At 45.5% G+C, this 23,355-nt stretch overlaps 1 protein-coding gene across 1 annotated transcript in view; it reads left to right on the top strand.

The window, feature by feature from the left end:
• LOC137423628 (uncharacterized) overlaps positions 1-23,355 on the top strand; it is a 224,047-nt gene that overhangs the window by 197,434 nt on the left and 3,258 nt on the right. The window contains exons 8-11 of the mRNA XM_078773965.1: positions 6,487-6,619; positions 7,255-7,325; positions 8,244-8,322; positions 21,275-21,402. Coding sequence (XP_078630091.1) covers positions 6,487-6,619; positions 7,255-7,325; positions 8,244-8,322; positions 21,275-21,402 — 411 coding nt within the window. The remainder of the gene's footprint in view (positions 1-6,486; positions 6,620-7,254; positions 7,326-8,243; positions 8,323-21,274; positions 21,403-23,355) is intronic.

A 23,355-nucleotide genomic window follows, 5' to 3' on the forward strand; every position in this document is an offset into this window, starting at 1 on the left:
GAAAGGAGAGCTGAAGAAGAAAGAAGAGCAGAGGAAAGGAGAGCCGAAAGGGAGTTAAAGGAACGGGACATGGAGTATCAGAAGGAACTTAAACCGAAGGAGCTGGAATTACTGGGAGAGAAGGGCAGAGGAAAGGAGAGCTGAAGAAGAAAGAAGAGCAGAGGAAAGGAGAGCCGAAAGGGAGTTAAAGGAACGGGACATGGAGTATCAGAAGGAACTTAAACCGAAGGAGCTGGAATTACTGGGAGAACGGAGAGAAGTAGTATCCATGCCGGCTAGTTCGACAACTAGTCAGAACTCTTGGGATGTTGGTAGGCATGTGAGGCTGGATCCACCCTTCAATGAAAAGGAGGTAGCCAAGTTCTTTTTACATTTTGAGAAGGTGGCTCAAATGCTAAAATGGCCTGTGGGGTCCTGGACTATGTTAGTGCAAAGTGTTCTGGTGGGTAAAGCTCAAGATATCTATTCGGCTTTACCGATTGACCAATGTGCAGATTATGAGATAGTGAAGAAAGCCATTCTCAAAGCCTATGAATTGGTCCCTGAAGCTTACCGACAAAAAATCAGGAATGCCAGGAAGAGGGAGAGTGAGACCCATGTGGAGTTTGCCAGAATGAAGGAAACTATGTTTGATAGGTGGTGTGACTAGAAGGAGATTGGGAAAGACTTCAACCTGTTACGACAATTGATCTTGGTGGAGGAATTCACACAGTGTGTCCACGTGGACATTAAAGTACATCTGGATGAAAAAAAGTACCGGAGTTGTATGAGGCAGCAACAGTGGCAGATGACTATGCCTTGACACACAGGAAGGGGTTACACAAACCTAACTTCCCGCCTAGAGTTAGCCAGGGGAGTTACGGCAAATCAGGTTCGGAGAACAAATTTTCATGGAGGTGGCCAAGAGATGACTATGGGGACAAATCTGATACCGCGACTTTTAGGGATCAGAAGACTGCAGTTCCAAGACATACCTATCTTCCGGGGGACCCGAGGCACACCACGAGTTTTTCTTCCGGGCCTACTTGCGCTTTTTGCAAGAAACCTGGACATTTGATGTCCCAATGTTACGCCCTGAAAAGGAAAAATCAGGAGCAGAGTCAAACTAATGCAACTCCGAATGCTTTGGCCAATGTGAGAAATCGTCCTTGGAGGACAGTGCCTTGTGAAGGTTCCCGTGCCAAAGTTACGGCATCACAGAACGACCTTGTCCAAAAGGGTTACAAACCTTTTATTTCCGAGGGGTTTGTGTCACTGGATGGGGACTTAACGAACCAGAGACCTGTTAGGGTATTGAGGGACACAGGAGCACATCAATCTTTGATGCTTGAGGGCATTTTGCCATTGTCAGAGAAGACGGCAACTGGTGTTAGTGTTCTTTTACACGGGGTTGGTGGCTATGTTAAAGCTCCTCTTCATGTCATCCATTTAAAGTCTGATTTGGTGTCAGGACCGGTCACTGTGGGGTTACAAGCCACCCTTCCTGTCGAGGGAATCTCTTTTATTATCGGGAATGATTTGGCCGGTGGTCGAGTTTCTGGTAATCCGATGTTGGTTGAAAAGCCCAGTATGGAAAATAACACAGCACAGTTAGAGCAGGAGATTCTGGGTATCCTTCCATCCTGTGCAGTGAATCGTGCTGTGGGTAGGAAGCGCTCTGAAGAGAAGGAGAAGGAAGGTGATGTGGATTTGGGTTCCTTAGAGGTATTGGAGGAAAAGTCTGGAAGAGATAATAGGAAAGGGAGGGACGTCAAGGAACCGAAGGAAAAGGTGGCATCTGGACCAAAGGAGGAAATGGAGTGTCCGTCTGAGACTTCTGGGAACGAGGTTGAACAAACTGTGCTTGTCCGAAAGAGACTTGTTGAAGAACAACACAGAGATTCGGAGCTCCGGAGATTGATTGATAAAGCCGTTACAGAGGAAGAGGCTATGAAGATACCTGTTGGTTACTTCATGAAAGGGGAAATACTCAGGAGAAAATGGAGACCACCGGAGGTGCCAGCAAATGATGAGTGGAAAGTTCATTAACAAATTGTGGTGCCACCGCCGTATCGGAAGGAGATATTGAGTTTGGCACGTGAGACACCTTTGGCTGGGCACCTTGGAGTGAACAAGACATGTGACTGAATTTTGGTACATTTTTTCTGGTCAGGATTGCGACGTGATGTGGCGTAGTTCTGTAAATCTTGCCATTCTTGCCAGCTGGTGAGAAAACCCAATCAGAAAGTCCCATCCGCACCTTTAAAACCAATTCCAGCTTTTGAAGAGCCATTCAGCCGAGTCATTATTGGCTGTGTAGGTCCTTTACCTAAAACTAAGGCTGGACATCAGTACTTGCTGACCATCATGTGTGCTTCCACGAGGTTCCCAGGGGCAGTGCCTCTTAGAAAAATTACTGCGGCAGTTATTGCGAAGGCCTTGATTAAATTTTTCATTTGGTTGGCCTACCTAAGGTCATCCAGTCTGATCAGGGTTCCAATTTCATGTCATCACTTTTTCAGCAAGTGGTACACCTGTTGGGAGTGGAGCAAGTAAGATCAAGTACTTACCATCCCGAGAGCCAAGGGGCCTTGGAAAGGTTTCACCAGACATTGAAGAAGATGATCAGAACGTATTGTTTTGAATGTGACAAGGATTGGGATGAAGGAATACCCTTATTGTTGTTTGCTACGAGGGAATCTGTTCAGGAGTCATTGGGATTCAGTCCTTTTGAACTTGTGTTTGGACACGCAGTTCGAGGACCATTGAAATCGGTGAAAGAACAGTGGCTACAGGAGGAGTCACAGTCAACAGTGGTAGAGTATGTGTCAACGGTTAGGCACAGATTGGCAAAGGCTTGTGAAGTTGCGAGAAGAAACTTGAAAGTGACACAGGATAAAATGAAAGTGAGACATGACAAGAAATCTCAGATACGAAATTTCAGTCCTGAGGACCGTGTGTTAGTGTTGCTTCCTGTTTAGGTCAGCCACTACAGGCTCGGTATTTTGGTCCCTATGCAATCGAAAGGAGGGTTAATGAAACAGATTATGTGGTGACAACTCCCGACCAACAGAAAAAGCGGCAGCGGTGTCATGTCAACCGACTGAAGAAATATTATGAGAGGATGCCTGTGGAAAAAATGGTTCCTGTCTCACCTGTCGTGCCTGTAGTCGGGGTGCAAGATAATCCAGAGGTTGAGGCCGGTGTGAAGTTTGATAACATTGATGACCAGGCTTGTCCCAGATTGACGAACACGGAAGTGTTGAGTCATTTAGATGAGAAATTAGGTCATTTGACGAGGGAACAACAAGGACAACTATCCATCCTAATTTTTGAGTTTGCACATTTATTTGTTCACAGATGTACCTGGACGTACTGACCTGGTATATCATGATATTGAGGTGGGGGAAGCCACTCCTGTGAAGCAACACCCCTATCGGATGAACCCTGTGAAGATGGAGTATCTTCGGAAGGAGGTTCAGTATATGTTGGAGAATAACATCATCGAACCAAGCGGCAGTGAATGGAGCTCACCATGTGTGTTGGTTCCAAAACCCGATGGCAGTTTTCCCTGTTGTACGGATTTAAAACGGGTTAATGCAGTGACCAAGACTGACTCATATCCCATCCCGAGGATTGATGACTGTATTGATAGAATAAGCCCAGCTAAATTTGAAACTAAATTTGACTTGCTGAAAGGGTATTGGCAGATGCCTCTTACTGATAGAGCCAATGAAATCTCGGCTTTAGTCACATAAAATGGGTTGTATCAGTACAAGGTTCTTCCTGAGGGGGTGGAGGCTTATCTGGATGATGTCATCATCCACACCATGACCATGGAAGATCATCTTAAACAAATTCATGCATTTTTCAAGAAATTGACCGAGGCAGGGTTGACCATCAACTTATCTAAGAGTGAGTTTGTAAAAGCACAGGTGGTGTTCCTAGGCCATGTAGTAGGTCAGGGTCAAGTGCAACCGGTGACAGCCAAGATAGAAGCCATTGATCGCTTCCAAGTTCAAAAAGGGAAGAAGGAGCTTATGAGATTCTTGGGTATGGCTGGTTGGTACCGGCAGTTCTGCAGGAATTTTTCTGATGTGGTAGCCCCTTTAACGAATTTGCTGAGGAAAGAGACCAAGTTTGTTTGGGATGACAAATGTCAAGCTGCCTTTGCCCACGTCAAAGCGATATTAATGAGCTCTCCTGTCCTAGCAGCCCGGTATTTTCAAGAACCATTCAAGTTGGCCATTGATGAAAGTGATGTGGGGGGTGGGGCAGTTCTATTTCAGGAAGATGGTGATGGCGTGGATCACCCGGTGTGCTACTATTCCAAAAAGTTTAACAAACATCAGGCAAATTATGCCACTGTGGAAAAAGAGACCCTTGCTCTCCTGCTAGCGCTTCAGCATTATGAGGTGTATCTGGGAACTACTACCTTTCCTATAAAAGTCTTCACTGATCACAACCCCTTAACCTTCATTCAAAAAATGAAAAATAAAAATCAGATGTTGATGAGATGGAGTTTGGCTTTGCAGGAGTTCAACTTGGAAATTGAGCATGAAAAGGGCAGGGACAATGTCGTTGCTGATGCTTTATCTCGAGTGACCTAACTTTGAAAATTCCTGCAGGTTGTTTGGAAGTTTTGTTGCTTTATTCTGGGAAATATTAATTGTTGTTGCTCACGTGAATTGATCATTTGGGTGTGAGTTTTACTTTTGTTTGTTAAAAGGGTTTTTGCATGAAAAGAAAGTTTTCACTATGTTGAAACTTTCTTTCTTGAGGATGTGAAGTGTTACGGATTCGTCACTTCCGTTGTTGTGGTTTTCATCCACTGTAAACATTTTTGGTTCCAGGTACTATTATTGTTATCGTTTAAGTGAAATGGAGATAACTGTTTTCAAAAGGTGAAAAAGTTAGTGTTTTGAAAGAAACCGGAAACCGGATCGGGATCCGGACAAAGAAGAAGCGGAAAAAGAGGCGGAGCAAGTGAGGTCGAGAAAAAGCCGAGCTGCTTTGAGGTCTTGAGCAAACGCTGGCGAACGGGGGTCACGAGCGAACTTTGGGTTTCCTGGGAAAGGGATTCCTGTGACAGAGAGGTTATCGCTGGGACAGAGTGGTTATCGCTGTGACAGATAAACCTGTGTGACAGGTTTTGCGGTTGATTCCCGAAGAGAATCGTTGTTGAGGTGCAGGTATGCATTCAGTACAGGCCCGTCGGCCATTTTGCCTTGCGCCCGATTTCGCATCGCACCTGTCTTTTCACCACGCTCCCATCGCATCCAGCCGTTCGCCTGGTTTGCGTGTGACACGTGGATTTTGAGTGGGAATTTGTGGTTCGCCGTTTGGGAGCCGTTGAACATTCATACCCGAAGGTGTGATTTCCCAGTCGCCTCTTGAGGGCACCTTTGCCCATCTTTGGCAGTGTGAATATCAGGCGAATGGGATTCTGGTCTCGATTCGACATCGTTCTTACGATTACCGGAGCGTGGATCGACTTTGGCTTGATGCCGGGACAGAGACGTGGGGAATGTTATTTTCGCTCACTTGGAGCACAGTGAGTTATATTGTACGAAACTGATGGTACCATCATAGGAATGATATATTGGTTGTACGATTGATTAATATTGTTCTTGTGCTGTTATTCTTCTGTGACCTCAATACAATACTTGTTTGTTGGTAACAATTGGTGTGCTTTCACCATTGATCTTTGACACACAGAATAACACATCCTTCTGCCGTGACTCCTTTCGGGGCTCGGAGGTACACCGTGACCGGGGTTTGGAGAGGAGCACGTAACAGTATCTGTAATACATACTCACGTTTGGGAGAGTTGATAAGTATCTGTAATACATACTCACGTTTGGGAGAGTTGACAAGTATCTGGAATACATACTCACGTTTGGGAGAGTTGATAAGTATCTGCAATACATACTCACGTGTGGGAGAGTTGATAAGTATCTGCAATACATACTCACGTTTGGGAGAGTTGATAAGTATCTGTAATACATACTCACGTTTGGGAGAGTTGATAAGTATCTGTTATACATACTCACGTTTGGGAGAGTTGATAAGTATCTGTAATACATACTCACGTTTGGGAGAGTTGATAAATATCTGTTATACATGTTCACGTTTGGGAGAGTTGATAAGTATCTGGAATACATACTCACGTTTGGGAGAGTTGATAAGTATCTGTAGTACATATTCACGTTTCGGAGAGTTGATAAGTATCTGGAATACATACTCACGTTTGGGAGAGTTGATAATTATCTGGAATACATATTCACGTTTCTGAGAGTTGATAAATATCTGTAATACATACTCACGATTGGGAGAGTTGATAAGTATCTGTAATACATACTCACGATTGGGAGAGTTGATAAGTATCTGGAATACATATTCACGTTTCTGAGAGTTGATAAATATCTGTAATACATACAAACGTTTGGGAGAGTTGATAAGTATCTGTAATACATACTCAAGTTCTCTCCATTTCCTCCCCCCAAGATTGTAGAAGCCGGTTCGGTACCGATCCTGATCCAGGCTGTAAAAGATGGACGTTATGCAGAGAAACATCACGCAGTGAACACTCTACACCGCCTCGTCCAGGATCCCGAGATCCGTCCCCAGCTTAGAGAGAGTAAGTGGTGAAGAGCAGGAACAGAACCCGAGCAGTCATCCTGAGTTTCCTACATCAGATTCCCAACACCTCCTCCATCACATTCTCTTGGCTACAAATCAGAGTTTCTATCTTTTAGATATATTGTTGTTTTCTATTCTTGTGAATTAATCTTTGTCCCTTTATTTCAGATTAATTTCCCTGCTGAACCTTTCTGCTCCTTCTCTTCCTCTTTCTTTCTTTTCCACATTTTTTATCATGACGGGAAGTCACGTGTGCTAAAATGTGTTTCTTCCTCCTACCAAACCACTATCATAACCAATTAGTGCAACCCTGGTGATTTATTTTCGTTTCATCAACACAAATCCCATAATCAATTTTTACACTTTAATTCAGATTCTCAAATCACCAACATTTGGGTTCTTTATTTAAATCTCTTATTCTCCATTTTTTACTGCTCGGTCATGCTCTATGATTCCGACATACTTTGGGTTCCAATAAATAAACAAGTTTAAATCCAGGAATGTAGGCCGTGTGATAGAATGAGTGTCGTGATGGTTCAGCAGAGATATCAAATTATCATTTTAAATCAATAATAATACAATTTGAAGCTTCATCAATTTATTCCTCTCTTTGCACTTTTACCCTTTTCCCAGTGGGCCTGAAATATGGAGCTTTTAACTATGAAAAGGAGAGGTCGTCCCAAACCACCCAGTGTGGTTTCAAGGTCAGTCTGGGGTTCACTCAGGATTGAGGATTCACTCACCTGAGAGTGATTCACTCACCTGAGAGTGATTCACTCACCTGAGAGTGATTTGAAAAAGGATTTGTTTGTTATTCGACCTGAGTTATTGTAGATCAACTTCGTTTTGTCCATAATGATGAATCGTGAAATCAAACGGTCAACATTGCTCTGTTGATGCTCAGAGATCTTGGACATCGCTCTGAAACGTTTCAATGAGATCACCTGCCAGGTAACTGCTTCAGGTATAAAGTTAAGGTAAAAAAGGTATTGTAACAATGATGAATCAACATAATTATATAATCTTCTGATGGTTAAAGAACCCAATATGTAATGTAGTTCAGCATTGAAGATCCAGGAAAGCTGTTTCGACAATCATTGCACCACACCTGTAATACCTGTTGAAGTCACTAGTCTGAAATATTATGATGATTCTCTCTTTAAATCGTGTTTCTAATGTCGAAATGTAATGCACACTTTAAGTACCCAGATGGTTGTAAAGCTATTTTCATGAGGAAGACTAGAACATGTGACAGTCGCGTGATGAGTAGCAGCAGCAAGGCCATGTGGAGATTGTGAGGGAAAGGGACAGGTATAAAACGACTCACCTTTACACAAACTCACAAACAGACGAGCAAAGTTACTGTCAGGGTGCTGCATCAACCTCGACACAATTCTGCTGTGAAGTTTGTGATGACATCTACCTGTCTAGGTCTAAAGGTACTTGGTTGGTTAAATATATACAGCACCCTGCGGAGAGAGACAACCAGTTATGATCAGAACACCCAAACAAAGACGAGAGATACTCAGAGTACAAATCACTTGTGTGCAGACAAGGTTCGGTGTTTGGACACATTCCACACTTTAACCCTGGCACCTCCACATGTCTTCCTTTTGGGGCAGACTTTTGTGAAGGCCGTGTGGGGCCTGTTCGGGGCCTGTGGCTCAAGCCAGGGCAAGGAGGTTCCTTCCAATGATCCAGGTATGAAATTACCCACAATACCATTGACTGCAAGTGTTTTTTTTTGTTTTTTTTTGTATACAAGATCGAGGCTCGTGAAAGAGCGAACATGAATCACACAGAAAGACAAACAGACACATAAAACAAATAACATCGGGAGCGGTAGACAAGATGGGGAGAGAGGGGGAAGGACACAAACACAACATTTGAGAGCAGGGACCGAGAGACATGGAGACATCGAGAGATCTGTGGGAGGGAGAGGGCTTTGGGGGGGAGGCATGTGAAGGGGGGGGGGGGGTGGGAGAGGTATAAACATATGGACACTGCCAGGATTTCCAGGAAAGAAGTTGGAATTTCAAACAAGGTGGATCTGGGGTGAATTAGTGGGGGTAGAAAAGATCAAGGTTTTGGATGGGGGAAGATAAGAGATGGTGGTGAACAGCTGTTTTAAAGACCTGGAGGGAGGAGAGGGATTGAAGGGAGTGTGGGAGTTTGTTCCAGAGGCGAGAGAAAAGAGGAATGAAAGAGTGAAGGTGAGCAGAGAGCCGAGATTTCGGCAGTTTAACCATCAGAGGGTTGCTGGCAGATCTTGTGCGACCTGTAGGAATATTTGGGGGACAGAGCACAGAGAGAGCTGGGGGAGCAAGGCCGGAGAGGAGTCGGTAGAAGACAGAAAGACCCCCTACCTGCCTGCGGTGAGTGAGTGAAAGGCCCTCAGAGATAGCTTCATCGCGGGAGATTCCAATGATTTTGAAAGCTTTGGATTCAACAGCGTGAAGCCGAGCCAGGTGTGAGGCAGGAGCACCAGCCCAGAGGGGAGAACAGTATTCCATTGAGCTGCGGATGAAAGCCTTGTATGTGGTGAGGAGCTCAGGTGTGCCGAGGAAGGACTTCGCACGACGGAGGATGCCCAGTCGGCGACTGGCTTTGGAGGCCAGCTTGGAAATGTGGTTTTCCCAAAAAAGATCATGGCAGATAGTGAGACCCAAAAGCTTGAGCGACAGAACTTCTTGGAGAGGATTGTTGAGAAAGTAGATGGGAGGGTTGTCCAGTCGATCTTTTCGGAGAGACATAGTAAGAGAGTGAGATTTGTCAGGATTGAAAGACATGTTCCACTTGTTTGACCAGTCTGTGATTTTGTCCAGGTCTTCAGAGAGTGAGGAGGCTGCAGACTGCCGATCTGAGGGAAGAGGAATGGAGCGGCAGAGAGTGGAGTCATCAGCAAAGAGATAGAGAGGATTTTCCAGAGAGTCGGAGAGATCATTGATAAAGACCAGAAAAAGCACAGGGCCCAGCACACTTCCTTGGGGAACTCCTGCCTGAACAGGAAGGGGAGATGAGAGAAATCCATTCAGGGCCACATGTTGACTACGACCAGAGAGGAAGTCCGCAAGCCATGCATGGAGATTTCCATGGATACCATAGGAGGAGAGTTTGGTGAGCAGAGCTTGGTGCCAGACCGTATCAAAGGCCCGTGATATGTCAAGGGAGACCGCTCTGATTTCCTGTTTGGCATTGAGGACCTCCATCCATTGTTGAGACAGCAGAAGCAGCATGTCCAGAGTAGAGTGACCTGGTCTGAAACCAAATTGATGGTCAGAGATCAAGCCATTGGAGAAGAGGAAAGATTTCATATCCGAAGCAATGATGGATTCCATGACTTTGCTGATAATTGGGAGCAGGCTGATTGGTCTGTAGTTACAAGGATCTGTTTTTGCACCTTTTTTGTGTAAAGCGGTAATGTTTGCTGATTTCCAGGATGCTGGCAGATGACTTTGAGCAAAAGATAGGGTGAAAAGAACAGAGAGAGGGTGAGATAGAGCGGCAGAGCAGGATTTTAGGACCCGTGGGCTGATGCCATCTGGTCCAGTTGCAGAATCAGAGTCGAGGTTTGACAAAAACTCCTCTACCTTGTCAGGAGAGAAGGTCACAGAGTCCAGGAGCAGTTTGGTTCGACTGGGAAAGGTGGGAACAGAGAGAGATGGGTTTGGGACTAAGGATTTTGAGGCAAACACAGAGTTGAGGCATTCGGCTTTGTCTCGTGTGATGTCAACTGTGTGGCCATTTGAGGTAAGGGAGGGGATGGAGGGGGAACAAACACCAGAAACGGATTTGACCAGACGCCACCAGGATTTGGAGGAAGGAGACAGGTTTGAGAGTTCATTCTTGAGAGAGGAGAGATAGTGCTTCCTGGCACTCCTGAGGGTAGACACACACTTGTTCCGAGCTTGGTGGAAGGAACTGAGATTTCCTTCAGTTGGATTAGCCTTCCAAGAGGCAAAGGCAAGTTGTTTCAGGGCAACTGCCTCACCACAAGATTCAGTGTACCATGGACGGGAGGAAGGGTAAGACAACTGAAGGCGAGATGGGATAAATCTGTGCATGAGAGAGATCAGTTTGCTTTGGAAGAATTCCCAGGAAGAATTGATGTCAGAGGCAGTGGAGATGGGAGACCAATCCAGACGATTGATGGCTGCTTGAAGACCGTCCCAGTCGGCCTGAGTGAAATGCCAGACTCGTCGACGCTGAGGAGGCTCTCTGAGAATGGCCAGAGAGATGTCCACTTTGACAAGCACATGATCAGAAGAACCGATTGGAGCAGAAGAAGAGCAGCAGACATTAGCAGGGAAGTTAGTCATAACCAAGTCTAGAAGTGAAGATACTCCATTGGCTGAGATCCGGGTCGGGAAATTGACAGATTGTGTCAAGCCCAGTGAGTCACAGAAGTCCTTTGCTGAGGTGCCATGACTGGTGAGAGAGGAACCCACACCCAACCAGGTGGCATGATGACAATTGAAGTCACCACATATGAGGAAGAGAGAGTTGGGATGAGTGGATAGAAGTTGGTCCATGTTGTCAGACAGTGAAATGTAGATGGAGTCATCACTGTTTGGGGGACGGTACAGAACACATATGAACAAAAGGTGGGAGCGGAGAGGAAGCCGTAGCCAGAGGTACTCCTGGGGGTGAGGAGGAGAGAGGGCAGTGCAAGGAGAGTGAGGAAGAGAGTTTTTGATAAGGATAGCCACCCCACCACCAGGCCGAGGCTCAGGTCTATCATACCGGAGGAGGGAGTAACCAGGAAGAGATATTAAGGAATCAGAGACATCTTGAAGGAGGAAAGTCTCTGTTAAGCAGATCAAGTCTGGATTGTCAGAAGCAACCTGTATGGAGAGATCAGTCAGGTTTGAGCGAAGGCCCCGGATGTTTGAGGTCCATACCGTTAATGAAGAGAGAGGGGGAGCATCGGGTACAGGACAGGGGAGGGGAGGAGTAGGGTAAGATGAAGGATGAGAGGGGGAGGTAGGGAGAGCAGTTGTTAGTGTGTCAGCGATTGCATTAGAGTTCCAAGAAAGGGAAGGATGAGGAGGATGAAAGGTTTGAAGGTGAAGGGATGAGGCACAGTGAGGGGTTGTTTGAGAGGGGGCAGAGGAAAGAAGAAGGTTGGGGGGGGTGGAGGTATGAGAAAGAAGGGAGACGAAGTGGGGAGGAGGCAGCTTTGAGGAGGAGGGGGGAGGAGGGAGAATTGGAGAGGAATGGTATGGGGGGAGATTTGAATGGGAGGGGTTGGGGGGGAGTTTTGAAGGGGAGGAGTGAGGGGGGAGTTTAGGAAGGCAAGGGCAAGGGGGGAGTTCAGGAGTGGAAGGGCAAGGGGGGAGTTCTGGAGTGGAGGGGCAGGGGGGGAGTTTAAGAGTGGCGGGGCAAGGGGGGAGTTTAGGAGTGTAGGTGCAAGGGGAGGGATTTGGATGGGAGGGGCAAGAGGGGAGTTTAGAAAGTGGATGATTAATGAAAGACGAACATTGAAAACAAATTGGGTTTGTTGTGATTTTCAAGTTAGCAATCCGGTTCAGAATGATGGAGGAGGGATGGAATGAATGTGAATTTAGACCATGTAGTGAGGGAGACGTATAAGATATTGAATTTCTTTTTTTTGAGGTGGAATGAGTTGGAGAGGAAATTGAGAAAAGCCTTTTAAATAGGAAGAAAAACAGCGTGTTGTAAAATACCACTGAGTAAAACACTGAAGGGGAAAGGTTATACATAATTAAATAATATTTAAACAGAACCGTGAACAATCTTATGTGCACAAAAATACCAACGGGGGGAGAGCCGAGAGGGACCACCACGAGTCACGTGAAGGGCAAACGGTGGATGGCAAGGAGTTAATGGGGGCGGGGCGAACAGCACACCTGGACAGAAAATACAGGACGAGTCGACAGTACACGTGGAGAAAGGAAAATATATGTTTTTGGTTTTTTTTTTGTTTGTTTGGTTTTTGGGGGTGGGGGGGGGGGGGAGGTGGGGATTTAGAACGTTAGACAGAGTATTATGTTCGGGGTAGAAGGGAAAAAAAACTAAGAGCCAAGCAAAACACGATCAAGATAACAAACACCGACGGGGGTACAACTACAAGGCCGCACACGAGGAGCAGAACATGATTAAATAATTACAAGTTACAGGAAATTCAAACCAAAAGTAACTATAATCAAAACAATAACGCATGGACAATAAAATAACGAGTTGAAATTTGACACTATCTGGGGAAATGGGGGAGAAACACGAGGTCGAAGAACGAACGAACGAACGAATAAGAATGAATAAACGAATGTGAACAGAGAAGGAAATGTTTTTTTTTTTGGATTTTTTTGAGTTGTGATTTACACAAGGAAGAGGGCTATGGGGTGAAAAGATTGGGAAAACAGAGAACGAAAGTTATTGGATCACAAAAGCACGGACCGCTGAGAGAAAAAACAAAGCCTCAAGGTTGTACAGTGTTCACTGTACAACTACAAGGCCTCAAAACACGACCCGAATTAACACGATTTTCAATACAGGTATGAAAGATTTGCACCGAAAATCTTCGTCGGGAGACAATATATACACCATAAAATAAATATTTGTAACGAAAATACAAATGGGAACAATTACTTAACTTCGATTTCGATGGATAGCGTGGAGAGCTGAGAATAAACGAACCCTCGCCAGCAAGACCGGAAACGGAAGTCCAAACGGAAGTTTGTACCTGTTTTGTGTCTATTTGTCTCTTCTGATGTTTTGTGTTCACATTCATCTCGTTTATCATTGTGACGCAGTAATCAATGACTGATTGTGAATGATGGATATTGCTGCACAAGTTGTCTTCACTTGAAAAGATTAATCCTCCTCCTCCATGAGCCTCGACTTTGTATATTAAAAAACAACCAATTATATCTTATTTTGATTGAGGTTCTGTAATTATGGACAGACATTGGTTGACATGTAATGATGTGTTTTCTATGACGAGTCATACCTGCTCCCTCCGGGAGTGAAGTATGGTGTCGATACCCTCTCCCTCAGGCAGGTATCAGAGGTTCAATCACCTGCACCTTTCCACGTGTTCAGACTATTTGATAATCATCTCCCCAGATCGGCCCAGCCGTTTTCGATTGAATACGAATCAAACGTTCAGAGAATTCCTTTATTTTAATAAACCTGGAAACACCTGCTGCTTCTCACCATGGGGACCTGCTCACAGAGGGTATCAACCCCTCGAAGTGGGTGGGGGGGGGGGGGGGAGACGGAGGTGGTAGAGGGAGGGACGGAAGAGAGGGGAGCACATATGCAAAAAGTGGAGGTGATTGACATGTTTTTCTGTTTGATTTGCATACTTACATGCAGAGAATTGCCGTGTGTGTGTGTGTGTGTGTGTGTGTGTGTGTGTGTGTGTGTGTGTGCCTCTGTGTGTGTGCGTGTGCGTGTGTGCCTCTGTGTGTGTGTGTGTGCGTGTGTGTGTGTGTGCCTGTGTGTGTGTGCCTGTGTGTGTGTGTGTATGTGTGTGTGTGTGTGCGTGCCTGTGTGTGTGTGTGTGTATGTGTATATATATATATATATATGTCTGTGTGTATGTGTATATTGTTGCGGATATGGAATTTGGCCTCCATATCCGCTTGTAAATATTCCCCTATTTTCTCCAATACTCCCCAACTCTCCCTTACCCCATTCCTTAGTCCCATTGTCTGTAAACAACACCCATTAGAGCCGATCTTCCCCTTCATCCCCCCATTAAATGTCGTGCCCAGGTCCACCGCACCACACGTAGACAACTATAGGACATCTTGCTAGTTATTCTTAATCTATGTCAGTTAAGGCCTCGTTTCCATTAATTATGACTCTTCGTTGCACCAGAATGTGATTATATGGCATCAGTAGTGAGTTTAGGACCTTTCCCATACCTCCTTCCATCTTCTTCCCCAACAATTACAACAACAACAGAGGAGATGGCGGCGGCGCGGGGGAGGATGCATCCTCACACCGGCTCGATTAGCGCCATTGACCACGCGCTCCACGGGGTTACCACGGAGGGGCTGGCCGTCAGTCCCTCGTCAGTGGGCGGAGCCCGGTAACCCCCCTCCCGCACCCAATGAGAAGCCATGGGCCGATGCCATATGGGGCGGCGCTAACGAGCCGAGGGCGTGTCACTCCCCGCCGGATATACGCGGCCCCGCGCCGGATGTGACGTGAGATGCGCCCCCAGCCTGGAGAGAGAAGTTGCCACCCCTCGAGCGCTGCAATACCTCCACCGCATCTCTTGAACTGGACCGTACGTGATCCTGCCCTGAGCCCAGGTGCACCTGGAGCGATCGCTACCCGCTTTCCTTGCCATCAAACCCCGTGTGAGTCAGCCTTGTCCCGTTTATCTGTCGTCTGTTGGGGCTATTAATATAAGAGTGTTTAAGTGCCCACCTTCCTATGTTTCCCTCTTGTCCCTGTAAGCTAAACCTTCCGCATTATTATAATAACAAACTTTGAGAACCGTATCCCTGGTGTCGTGTCATATTAATCCCAGCCGTGTGTCTTTTCCTTCATTGGTCTAGCATAGCGCGATTAGTCAACCCCGGGTACAATCGGGGTAACTTGTACGGATACGGCGGCCATCCCGCTCGGCCCACCATACCATCCAAAAACCGTGTCCGTAACAATATATATATATGTCTGTGTGTGTGTGTATGTGTATATATATGTCTGTGTATGTGTATATATATATGTGTGTGTGTGTATGTGTGTGCATGTGTGTCGATGTACGTTAGTGTGTGTGTGTGTGTGTGTGTGTGTGTGTGTGTGTGTGTGTGTGTGTGTGTGTGTGTGTGTGTGTGTGTCAAAACTCCCGTTGTTCTTTCGTTTCAGTATACAGCAGATGCGGATGGCATTTACATTTTGACATGCTTTCTAGTTTTATATCGTAAAATGATGATTCAATTATTAAAACTAAAAGTGTTTTTGATCACTGATACCATTGTCATCCCTGTGAGTTTTGCGATCATCAACCATTTCACAGATACATTAAACATTAAATCAACCATTCACAGATGTTCATTAAATATTTAAAATGTGAATATGATGCAATATTTGAAGGAATGTTACTGTCAAACCTGGTTTAATCGACCAGTCAAGGGAACCGCACAAAATGGGGTCTTTGAACAGAGATGGTCTCTTAATCCTGCCAAGCCGGGAACGTACCCCACAAAATGGGGTCTTTGAAGAGACGTCGTCTATTAATCCTGCCAAGCCGGGAACGTACCCCACAAAATGGGGTCTTTGAACAGAGGTGGTCTCTTAATCCTGCCAAGCCAGGAACGTGCCCCACAAAATGGGGTCTTTGAACAGAGGTGGTCTCTTAATCCTGCCAAGCCGGGAACGTACCCCACAAATGGGGTCTTTGAACAGAGGTTTATAATAATAATACATTTATTTTAGATAGTGCTTTTCAAGAAGCCCAAAGGCGCTTTGACAGAGTACAAAAAACAAGTGCAAAAAGACAAAAATCAAGAGGTAAATAATCAAAGCAAAAGGAAGGAGAAGGAGAAGAGATAGTCAGGGGTTACATGCTGAGGGTTAAATGTTGAATGCAGTGTTGAACAGGTGGGTCTTGAGTGATGTTTTGAATGTGGTGAGTGAGGAGGAGTCTCTGATGGTGTGAGGTAGTGAGTTCCAGAGGGTGGGAGCAGCGATGGAGCAGGCCCTGTCCTCCCAGGATCTGAATTTGGTCCGGATGGGGGGGTCAGGAGGTTGGTACCAGCAGAGCGGAGGTTGTGGGTGGGTGTGTGTCTGGAGAGGTCAGTCAGGTAGGATGGGGCCAGGTTATGGAGGGCTTTGTAGGTCAAGAGGAGGATTTTGTACTGGATTCTCTGGGGGATGGGGAGCCAGTGAAGCTTGTAAAGGACGGGGGTGATGTGGTCACGGGTCCGGGAATGGGTGAGTAGATGGGCAGTGGAGTTCTGAATGTATTGGAGTTTATTGGTGATTATTGAGGGTGAACCATAGAGGAGGCTGTTGCAGTAGTCCAGACGGGAGGTGATGAAGGCGTGGAGGAGAGGGATGGACGGAGACGGGCGATGTTTTTCAGGTGAAAGAAGGGTGTGTTTGTGATCTGTTTAGTGTATTTGTCGAAGGAGAGGGTTTCGTCAAAGATGATGCCAAGATTCCGGATGTGAGGGGAGGTGGATACTGGGAAACCGTCAATGTTGAGGGCAAAGTTATGGGTGGATTTGGTGAGCGTTTTTGGGCCAATGATGATTATTTCAGATTTATCAGTTAAGTTTGAGGAAGTTGATATGAAGCCAGGATTTTATTTCAGTGATGCAGTTTGTCAGGATAGAGTGGGTGGCGGTGGAGATGGATTTGGTGGAGATGAAAAGCTGGATGTCATCGGCGAAGCAGTGGAATTGGAGACCATGACGGCAGATTAAGTGACCAAGGGGGGACAGGTACAGGATGAAGAGGAGAGGGCCAAGAACTGAACCTTGGGGAACACCTTGGGGGAGCGGAGCAGTGGGGGATTTGCAGTTATTGATGGAGATGAACTGGCGTCTGTCAGAGAGGTATGATTTGATCCAAGAGAGGGCAGTGCCGGTAATGCTAAAGGTGGTTTCAAGTCGGGTGAGGAGGATGGTGTGATTGATGGTGTCAAAGGCGGCGCTGAGGTCGAGGAGGATGAGAATGTTGAGGTTGCCGGCGTCAGAGGAGAGGAGAAGGTTGTTGGTGATTTTGAGGAGAGCAGTTTCAGTACTATGGTTGGAGCGGAATCCGGATTGGAATGTTTCATACAGGTTATTGGCAGAGAGGTGATGTTTGAGTTGAGTGGCTACAGCGCGTTCCAAAACTTTTGACAGAAAGGGTAGGTTGGAGATGGGTCTGAAGTTATTTAGGGTGTCAGGGTTGAGTCCAGGTTTTTTCAGAATGGGGGTAACAGCAGCAATTTTGAGGGATGGTGGGACGATGCCTGTAGACAGGGAGGAGTTTATTGTTGCAGTGATAAGTGGAGAGAGAGCAGGAAGGGAGGCCTTGACAAAGCTGGAGGGGATGGGGTCAAGAGTGCAGGTGGCAGTTTTCATTCCTATGAGGAGTTCAGAGAGGTCAGTAGGGGAGACTGGGGAGAACTGAGACGGGTTGACAGGATAAGGGGGGGCAGGTGGTTTGAGGGGGAGTGGGTGCGGTGGTGGTTAAGCTGTTGTAGATGTTGTCAATTTTGCATTGGAAGAATGAAAGGAAGGAGATGCAGTTGTCTACTGTGAATGACTGGGTGGTGGTGTTCAGGGGGCTGAGGAGTTTGTTTATTGTAGAGAAGAGTGCTTTTGGGTTTCCAGAGCCAGAGTGGATAATTTGAGAGTAGTAGGCTGAGCGGGTGCGGGAGAGGGCATCTTTGTAGTGTTGTAGGTGGTCCTTGTAGGCTTGGGAGTGAATTGTGAGACCTGTTTTATTGCGGAGTCTTTCAAGTTGGCGAGCACGAGTTTTCATCAGGCGGAGTTCAGGGTTAAACCAGGGAGCAGAATGGGTGAAAGAAACTGTTTTGGTTTTTATAGGCGCAAGCTGGTCAAGGCAGGAGGAGAGAGTGTGGTTGTAGTAGTCAGTGAGGTCAGAAGGTGTGTGGAGGTCAACAAAGGGAGAAGTGGACATTTTTTCAGAGAGGGTGGATGAGAATGAGGTAGGTGAAAGAGCGTTTAGCTTACGGAAGTTGATAGTGCGATAATGCCTTGGTGCTGGGGTGGGGATGTTGATGGTCATAGTGATGGCTAAGTGGTCAGAGAGGGTGAGGTCGGAGCCAGAGAGATGGTGCAAAACTAATCCAGTAGAGCAGTTTCTCTTAATCCTGCCAATCCGGGAACGTACCCCACAAAATGGGGTCTTTGAACAGAGGTGGTCTCTTAATCCTGCCAAGCTGGGAACATACTCCACAAAATGGGGTCTTTGAACGGAGGTGGTCTCCTAATCCTGCCAAGCCGGGAACGTACCCCACAAAATGGGGTCTTTGAACAGAGGTGGTCTCTTCATCCTGCCAAGCCGGGAACGTACCCCACAAAATGGGGTGTTTGAAGAGAGGTGTTCTCTTAATCCTGCCAAGCTGGGAACGTACCCCACAAAATGGGGTCTTTGAACAGAGGTGGTCTCTTAATCCTGCCAAGACGGGAACGTACCCCACAAAATGGGGTGTTTGAAGAGAGGTGTTCTCTTAATCCTGCCAAGAGATGGAGGAACTCTTATTCCAAGCAAGCTGAGACTTCTCCACTCGAGACAAAATACAAAGTATCCCAAGCCGTGTTTGTCCTTGACGTTCCCCTCTCTCATCACTCCTTTTTCTGAATACTATGTTGTGCTTTCTCAAACATGACTCCAACTAGTCTAGTAGGAAGACTAGGTCCCCCTGCACCCCCCGGAGATATACTTCTAATCAGTGTTTCTAGATTGGAAAAAATGTGTAGAAAATGACTAGCTATGGCCCCAAGCTGAAAAAATGTCCCACATACCATTTTTATGCAAATTACTGCTGCCATTATCAAAAAAAGACTAGGTCCCCCTGCACCCCCCGGAGATATACTTCTAATCAGTGTTTCTAGATTGGAAAAAATGTGTAGAAAATGACTAGCTATGGCCCCAAGCTGAAAAAATGTCCCACATACCATTTTTATGCAAATTACTGCTGCCATTATCAAAAAAAGACTAGGTCCCCCTGCACCCCCCGGAGATATACTTCTAATCAGTGTTTCTAGATTGGAAAAAATGTGTAGAAAATGACTAGCTATGGCCCCAAGCTGAAAAAATGTCCCACATACCATTTTTATGCAAATTACTGCTGCCATTATCAAAAAAAGACTAGGTCCCCCTGCACCCCCCGGAGATATACTTCTAATCAGTGTTTCTAGATTGGAAAAAATGTGTAGAAAATGACTAGCTATGGCCCCAAGCTGAAAAAATGTCCCACATACCATTTTTATGCAAATTACTGCTGCCATTATCAAAAAAAGACTAGGTCCCCCTGCACCCCCCGGAGATATACTGAAACTGGCAGTGACTGGTGATTGAAATGCGGTGCCTTTTTGTGTTTCAGGTCGAGGTACGTGAACTCCCCACGATCTACAGCAACCAGGAAGAGACTGATACCAGGGTGGTTCTGTACCTCCATCATGCTGCTACCATCGGATACAAGAACGCTGTAGTCAGAACACCGGACACAGACATCCTCCTGATCCTGCTCCACCATGCCCACAACATCAAGCTGACGGTGTACCTGGATACAGGGTCAGGGAAGCATCGCCAACTTGTCAACGTCTCTGAGCTGGCAGAATCCCTGGGAGAGGACTACTGTGCCACTCTCCTGGGGTACTATGTGTTCAGCGGAGAAGACTGCACCAGTGCCTTCAAAGGGAAGGGAAAAGTCGGGCCCTTGAAAAAGCTGGAGAAGAATCCCAGGTTTCACAGGGCATTCGGTGAATTTCACAGGGTATTTAGAAAAATAAAACTTTGTGTTAACGTCTGTGTAGACGGACCTTAATATGAGTCTATTATTTCGTAAAACTGTGATTATTTTGTAAATAAAGCACTAATTAGCATACTAGTATACCATAGACACATGTAATCATGTTATGAATAGTTCTATCATGATCTATGCCCTTCAAAACATGGGTCTAGACACCTTCATTTTTCAATTATCTGCAATATTGGCTGAGATATGTCAAAAATCGTTTTTTTGATAATGGCAGCAGTAATTTGCATAAAAATGGTATGTGGGACATTTTTTCAGCTTGGGGCCATAGCTAGTCATTTTCTACACATTTTTTCCAATCTAGAAACACTGATTAGAAGTATATCTCCGGGGGGGGTGCAGGGGGACCTAGTCTTTTTTTGATAATGGCAGCAGTAATTTGCATAAAAATGGTATGTGGGACATTTTTTCAGCTTGGGGCCATAGCTAGTCATTTTCTACACATTTTTTCCAATCTAGAAACACTGATTAGAAGTATATCTCCGGGGGGTGCAGGGGGACCTAGTCTTCCTACTAGACTAAACCATCCATTCAAAACCTTGAACATTGTGAAGTTTAAATCGGCAGCACATCAATGTCTTATCCCTCAGCAGTTCTCCTATAACATTTAATTGTCTGGTCAGTACGTCTTGAAAGCACTTGTCCTGAATCTGTCTGCTCTGCTCCAGTCACCGGAGACATTTTTTCAGACGTCACTCAAAATTTCACTTTTTCTCTTCAAGATGTTCTTAATTTGAACTTTACTGAACCTGAGATCCTCCGCTATTTTAACGGTTCAATATCTTCCAGTTCCTCGTCAGCATCATTGACATGGGAGGGTGGGATAATGGGAGATTGGAAGTGTCTGTGTGAATCTGGAGGTTTGCAATGGACAGTGGTGGCACGTCCAATCTCCTTGATCACAACATTATATTATATTAGTAAAACATTTAAATCAACATTTTGTAAATTCATTCCTGTGATCAACCTGAACACGTACAGAGAATGAAACTAGCCTTCACAATTAAGACGAGTTTTCAATTTGTAATTTCATTAATTGTTTCTCAAAATGTTTTGCTCTCACCTGAGTTGACAGAAAATGAAATAAAATAGCAGGTGCTTCCATAAACCTTAATTTCTAACCCCAACCCACCCCCTCCACGAACCCTCCCACTTTATTTTTTATTTCCCCCCCAGGAGTTCGGAAGTGGGGGCCGCCAGAAGTGGCCGAGTGGCTCCAGAACAACCGTCTGGATCAGTATGCACGTCATTTTGCTGAGTTTGATGGAAAACTGTTCCAGAAACTTCTTCACATCTATGAACTGGTATTGGCTTGATGGGGGCTCTCAGTATCCATAAGTAAAACACATCAAACTTATTGAAGAACCTGATGCTGAATATGAAGCCCAAAACGGGATTTTATAGGGAATGCGATGTTCAACAAAACAAACAAGAAAAAGCAATCATAGATTGCAAACCCTTGCCACGATGTGCCTTCAGTGGTTTTTAAGGATCTTGTGTCAAAACAAATATGGCGGCCGAACCACGTGACCGATGACGTCATCATTTATTTATTTTTGTCCACCAATTTATTCCGAGATTATGCTGAAGAAATTTCATCTTGATCGATGAAGTTTTGTACTTGTCAAATTATGATGTCATGATGGAGGCACCTTTGACATCATCATTAACAGATGTTATTCCACATGGAGAGTTATTTACAATGAGCCATGTCTAAATTTTTTCTATTCAGTGCTTTCGGAGATATGGACATGCAAAGTTTTTCGGTTTTTCCAAGATGCGGCCGAACCACGTGACCTATGACGTCATACTTATCATTAAAAAATATATACAGGTGGAGTTGCACTGATGGTGAAAATTTCTGTCAATCGGACCAACGGTTGCAGAGAAAATCATATTTATTCTGTGCAGACAGACAAACAGACTCAAATGCAATACCCTCTCAGGCGAGGGCAACTAGAGAATTCATAGAATACAACACCCCACACAGTGTTCAGGTATATAATTCAATTTAAATAAAACAATGATTTTAAAGATTTTTTAAAATTGGAAGTTACTGCAATAACTTGTGAACCAGTGATGGAATTTTGACCAAACTTGGCATAAGTATATATCATGATGCAAAGGATGGATGTGCAGAGTGTCGTTGGGAGGGAGGAAGACGGATGGTGAGTTGCAAGGAATGATGGGAATGGAGCCTGTGATTGGTGTTGTGGGGAGGGGCAGGTTGAGGTGGTTTGGTCGTGTGTTGGGGAGGGATGGGGATGGCTGGTTGGGGGGCGTGATGGAGGTGAATGTGGGGGGGTTGGTGGGGGGGGCCAAGAGGGTGGGGCAGGATGGAGGGGATTGTCGTGGGGACCGCAAGGCTAACCCCCGCTCTAGCAGGGAAAATGGCCTTAAAATGCATGTTGTGTTGTGTTGTATGATGCAAAGATGAACAGATTAGATTTCGGCATAAAGAGGTCAAAGGTCAGAGTCTGTAAAATGTTTTTTCCCACGATAACTTCATGACAGATGAAGGGAACTACGTCAAACTTGGCACAAGTATCTATCTATAATTCCAGCAATCTCTGTGTGTCTGTCTGTGTGTCTGTGTGTCTGTGTGTCTGTGTGTCTGTGTGTCTGTGTGTCTGTGTGTCTGTGTGTCTGTGACCGCTGTTTCTCGACAACCACGGGTCCGATATACTTGAAACTTGCCAGGTATATTGCTGGGGACCCGAGGATGTGCCTTTTCAAGGTTTCATATTAATCGGACAATTACTTACCGAGATATGTCCAAAAAACGCTTCAACCAATCAGAGAGCAGCGAGCTATCACGTGTGCCGAACGTGGCGATCAGACTCTGCCTCGGACGGCACATTTGACAGCGTATTCATTTATTTCACGTTGGAAAACTATGTTGCCGCTAAACTATGTTTTAAAACGAATTCAAACTGCGATTAAATTAAAACGATTCATCCTAACTGCGATTTGCGAACTTCCGGACAGTGACGACTGTCCGGCAGCACGCTTTCCGGCATCCAATCACAGAACGCTTTGTTGCGTAGGCGTGGCCGATGTGAGACGAGCGGAGCTGAGCGCGTTACGAGCTGACCGCCATTACGGTACGTAATTCGATTTCTTATGCGCATTATTTCTCCCAATTCATTCATCTCCCAATTTCTCCCAATTCAATTCGTATCACTAATAAAAACGAATTTGCGATTCATTCGCTTTCCTGCGCGTTTGTGCACGCGATGGCGATTGCTTTACCAAAC

Source organism: Myxine glutinosa, chromosome 3 (genome assembly GCF_964187855.1).
Source record: "Myxine glutinosa chromosome 3, kmMyxGlut1.1, whole genome shotgun sequence".
Classification (NCBI taxonomy): domain Eukaryota; kingdom Metazoa; phylum Chordata; class Myxini; order Myxiniformes; family Myxinidae; genus Myxine; species Myxine glutinosa.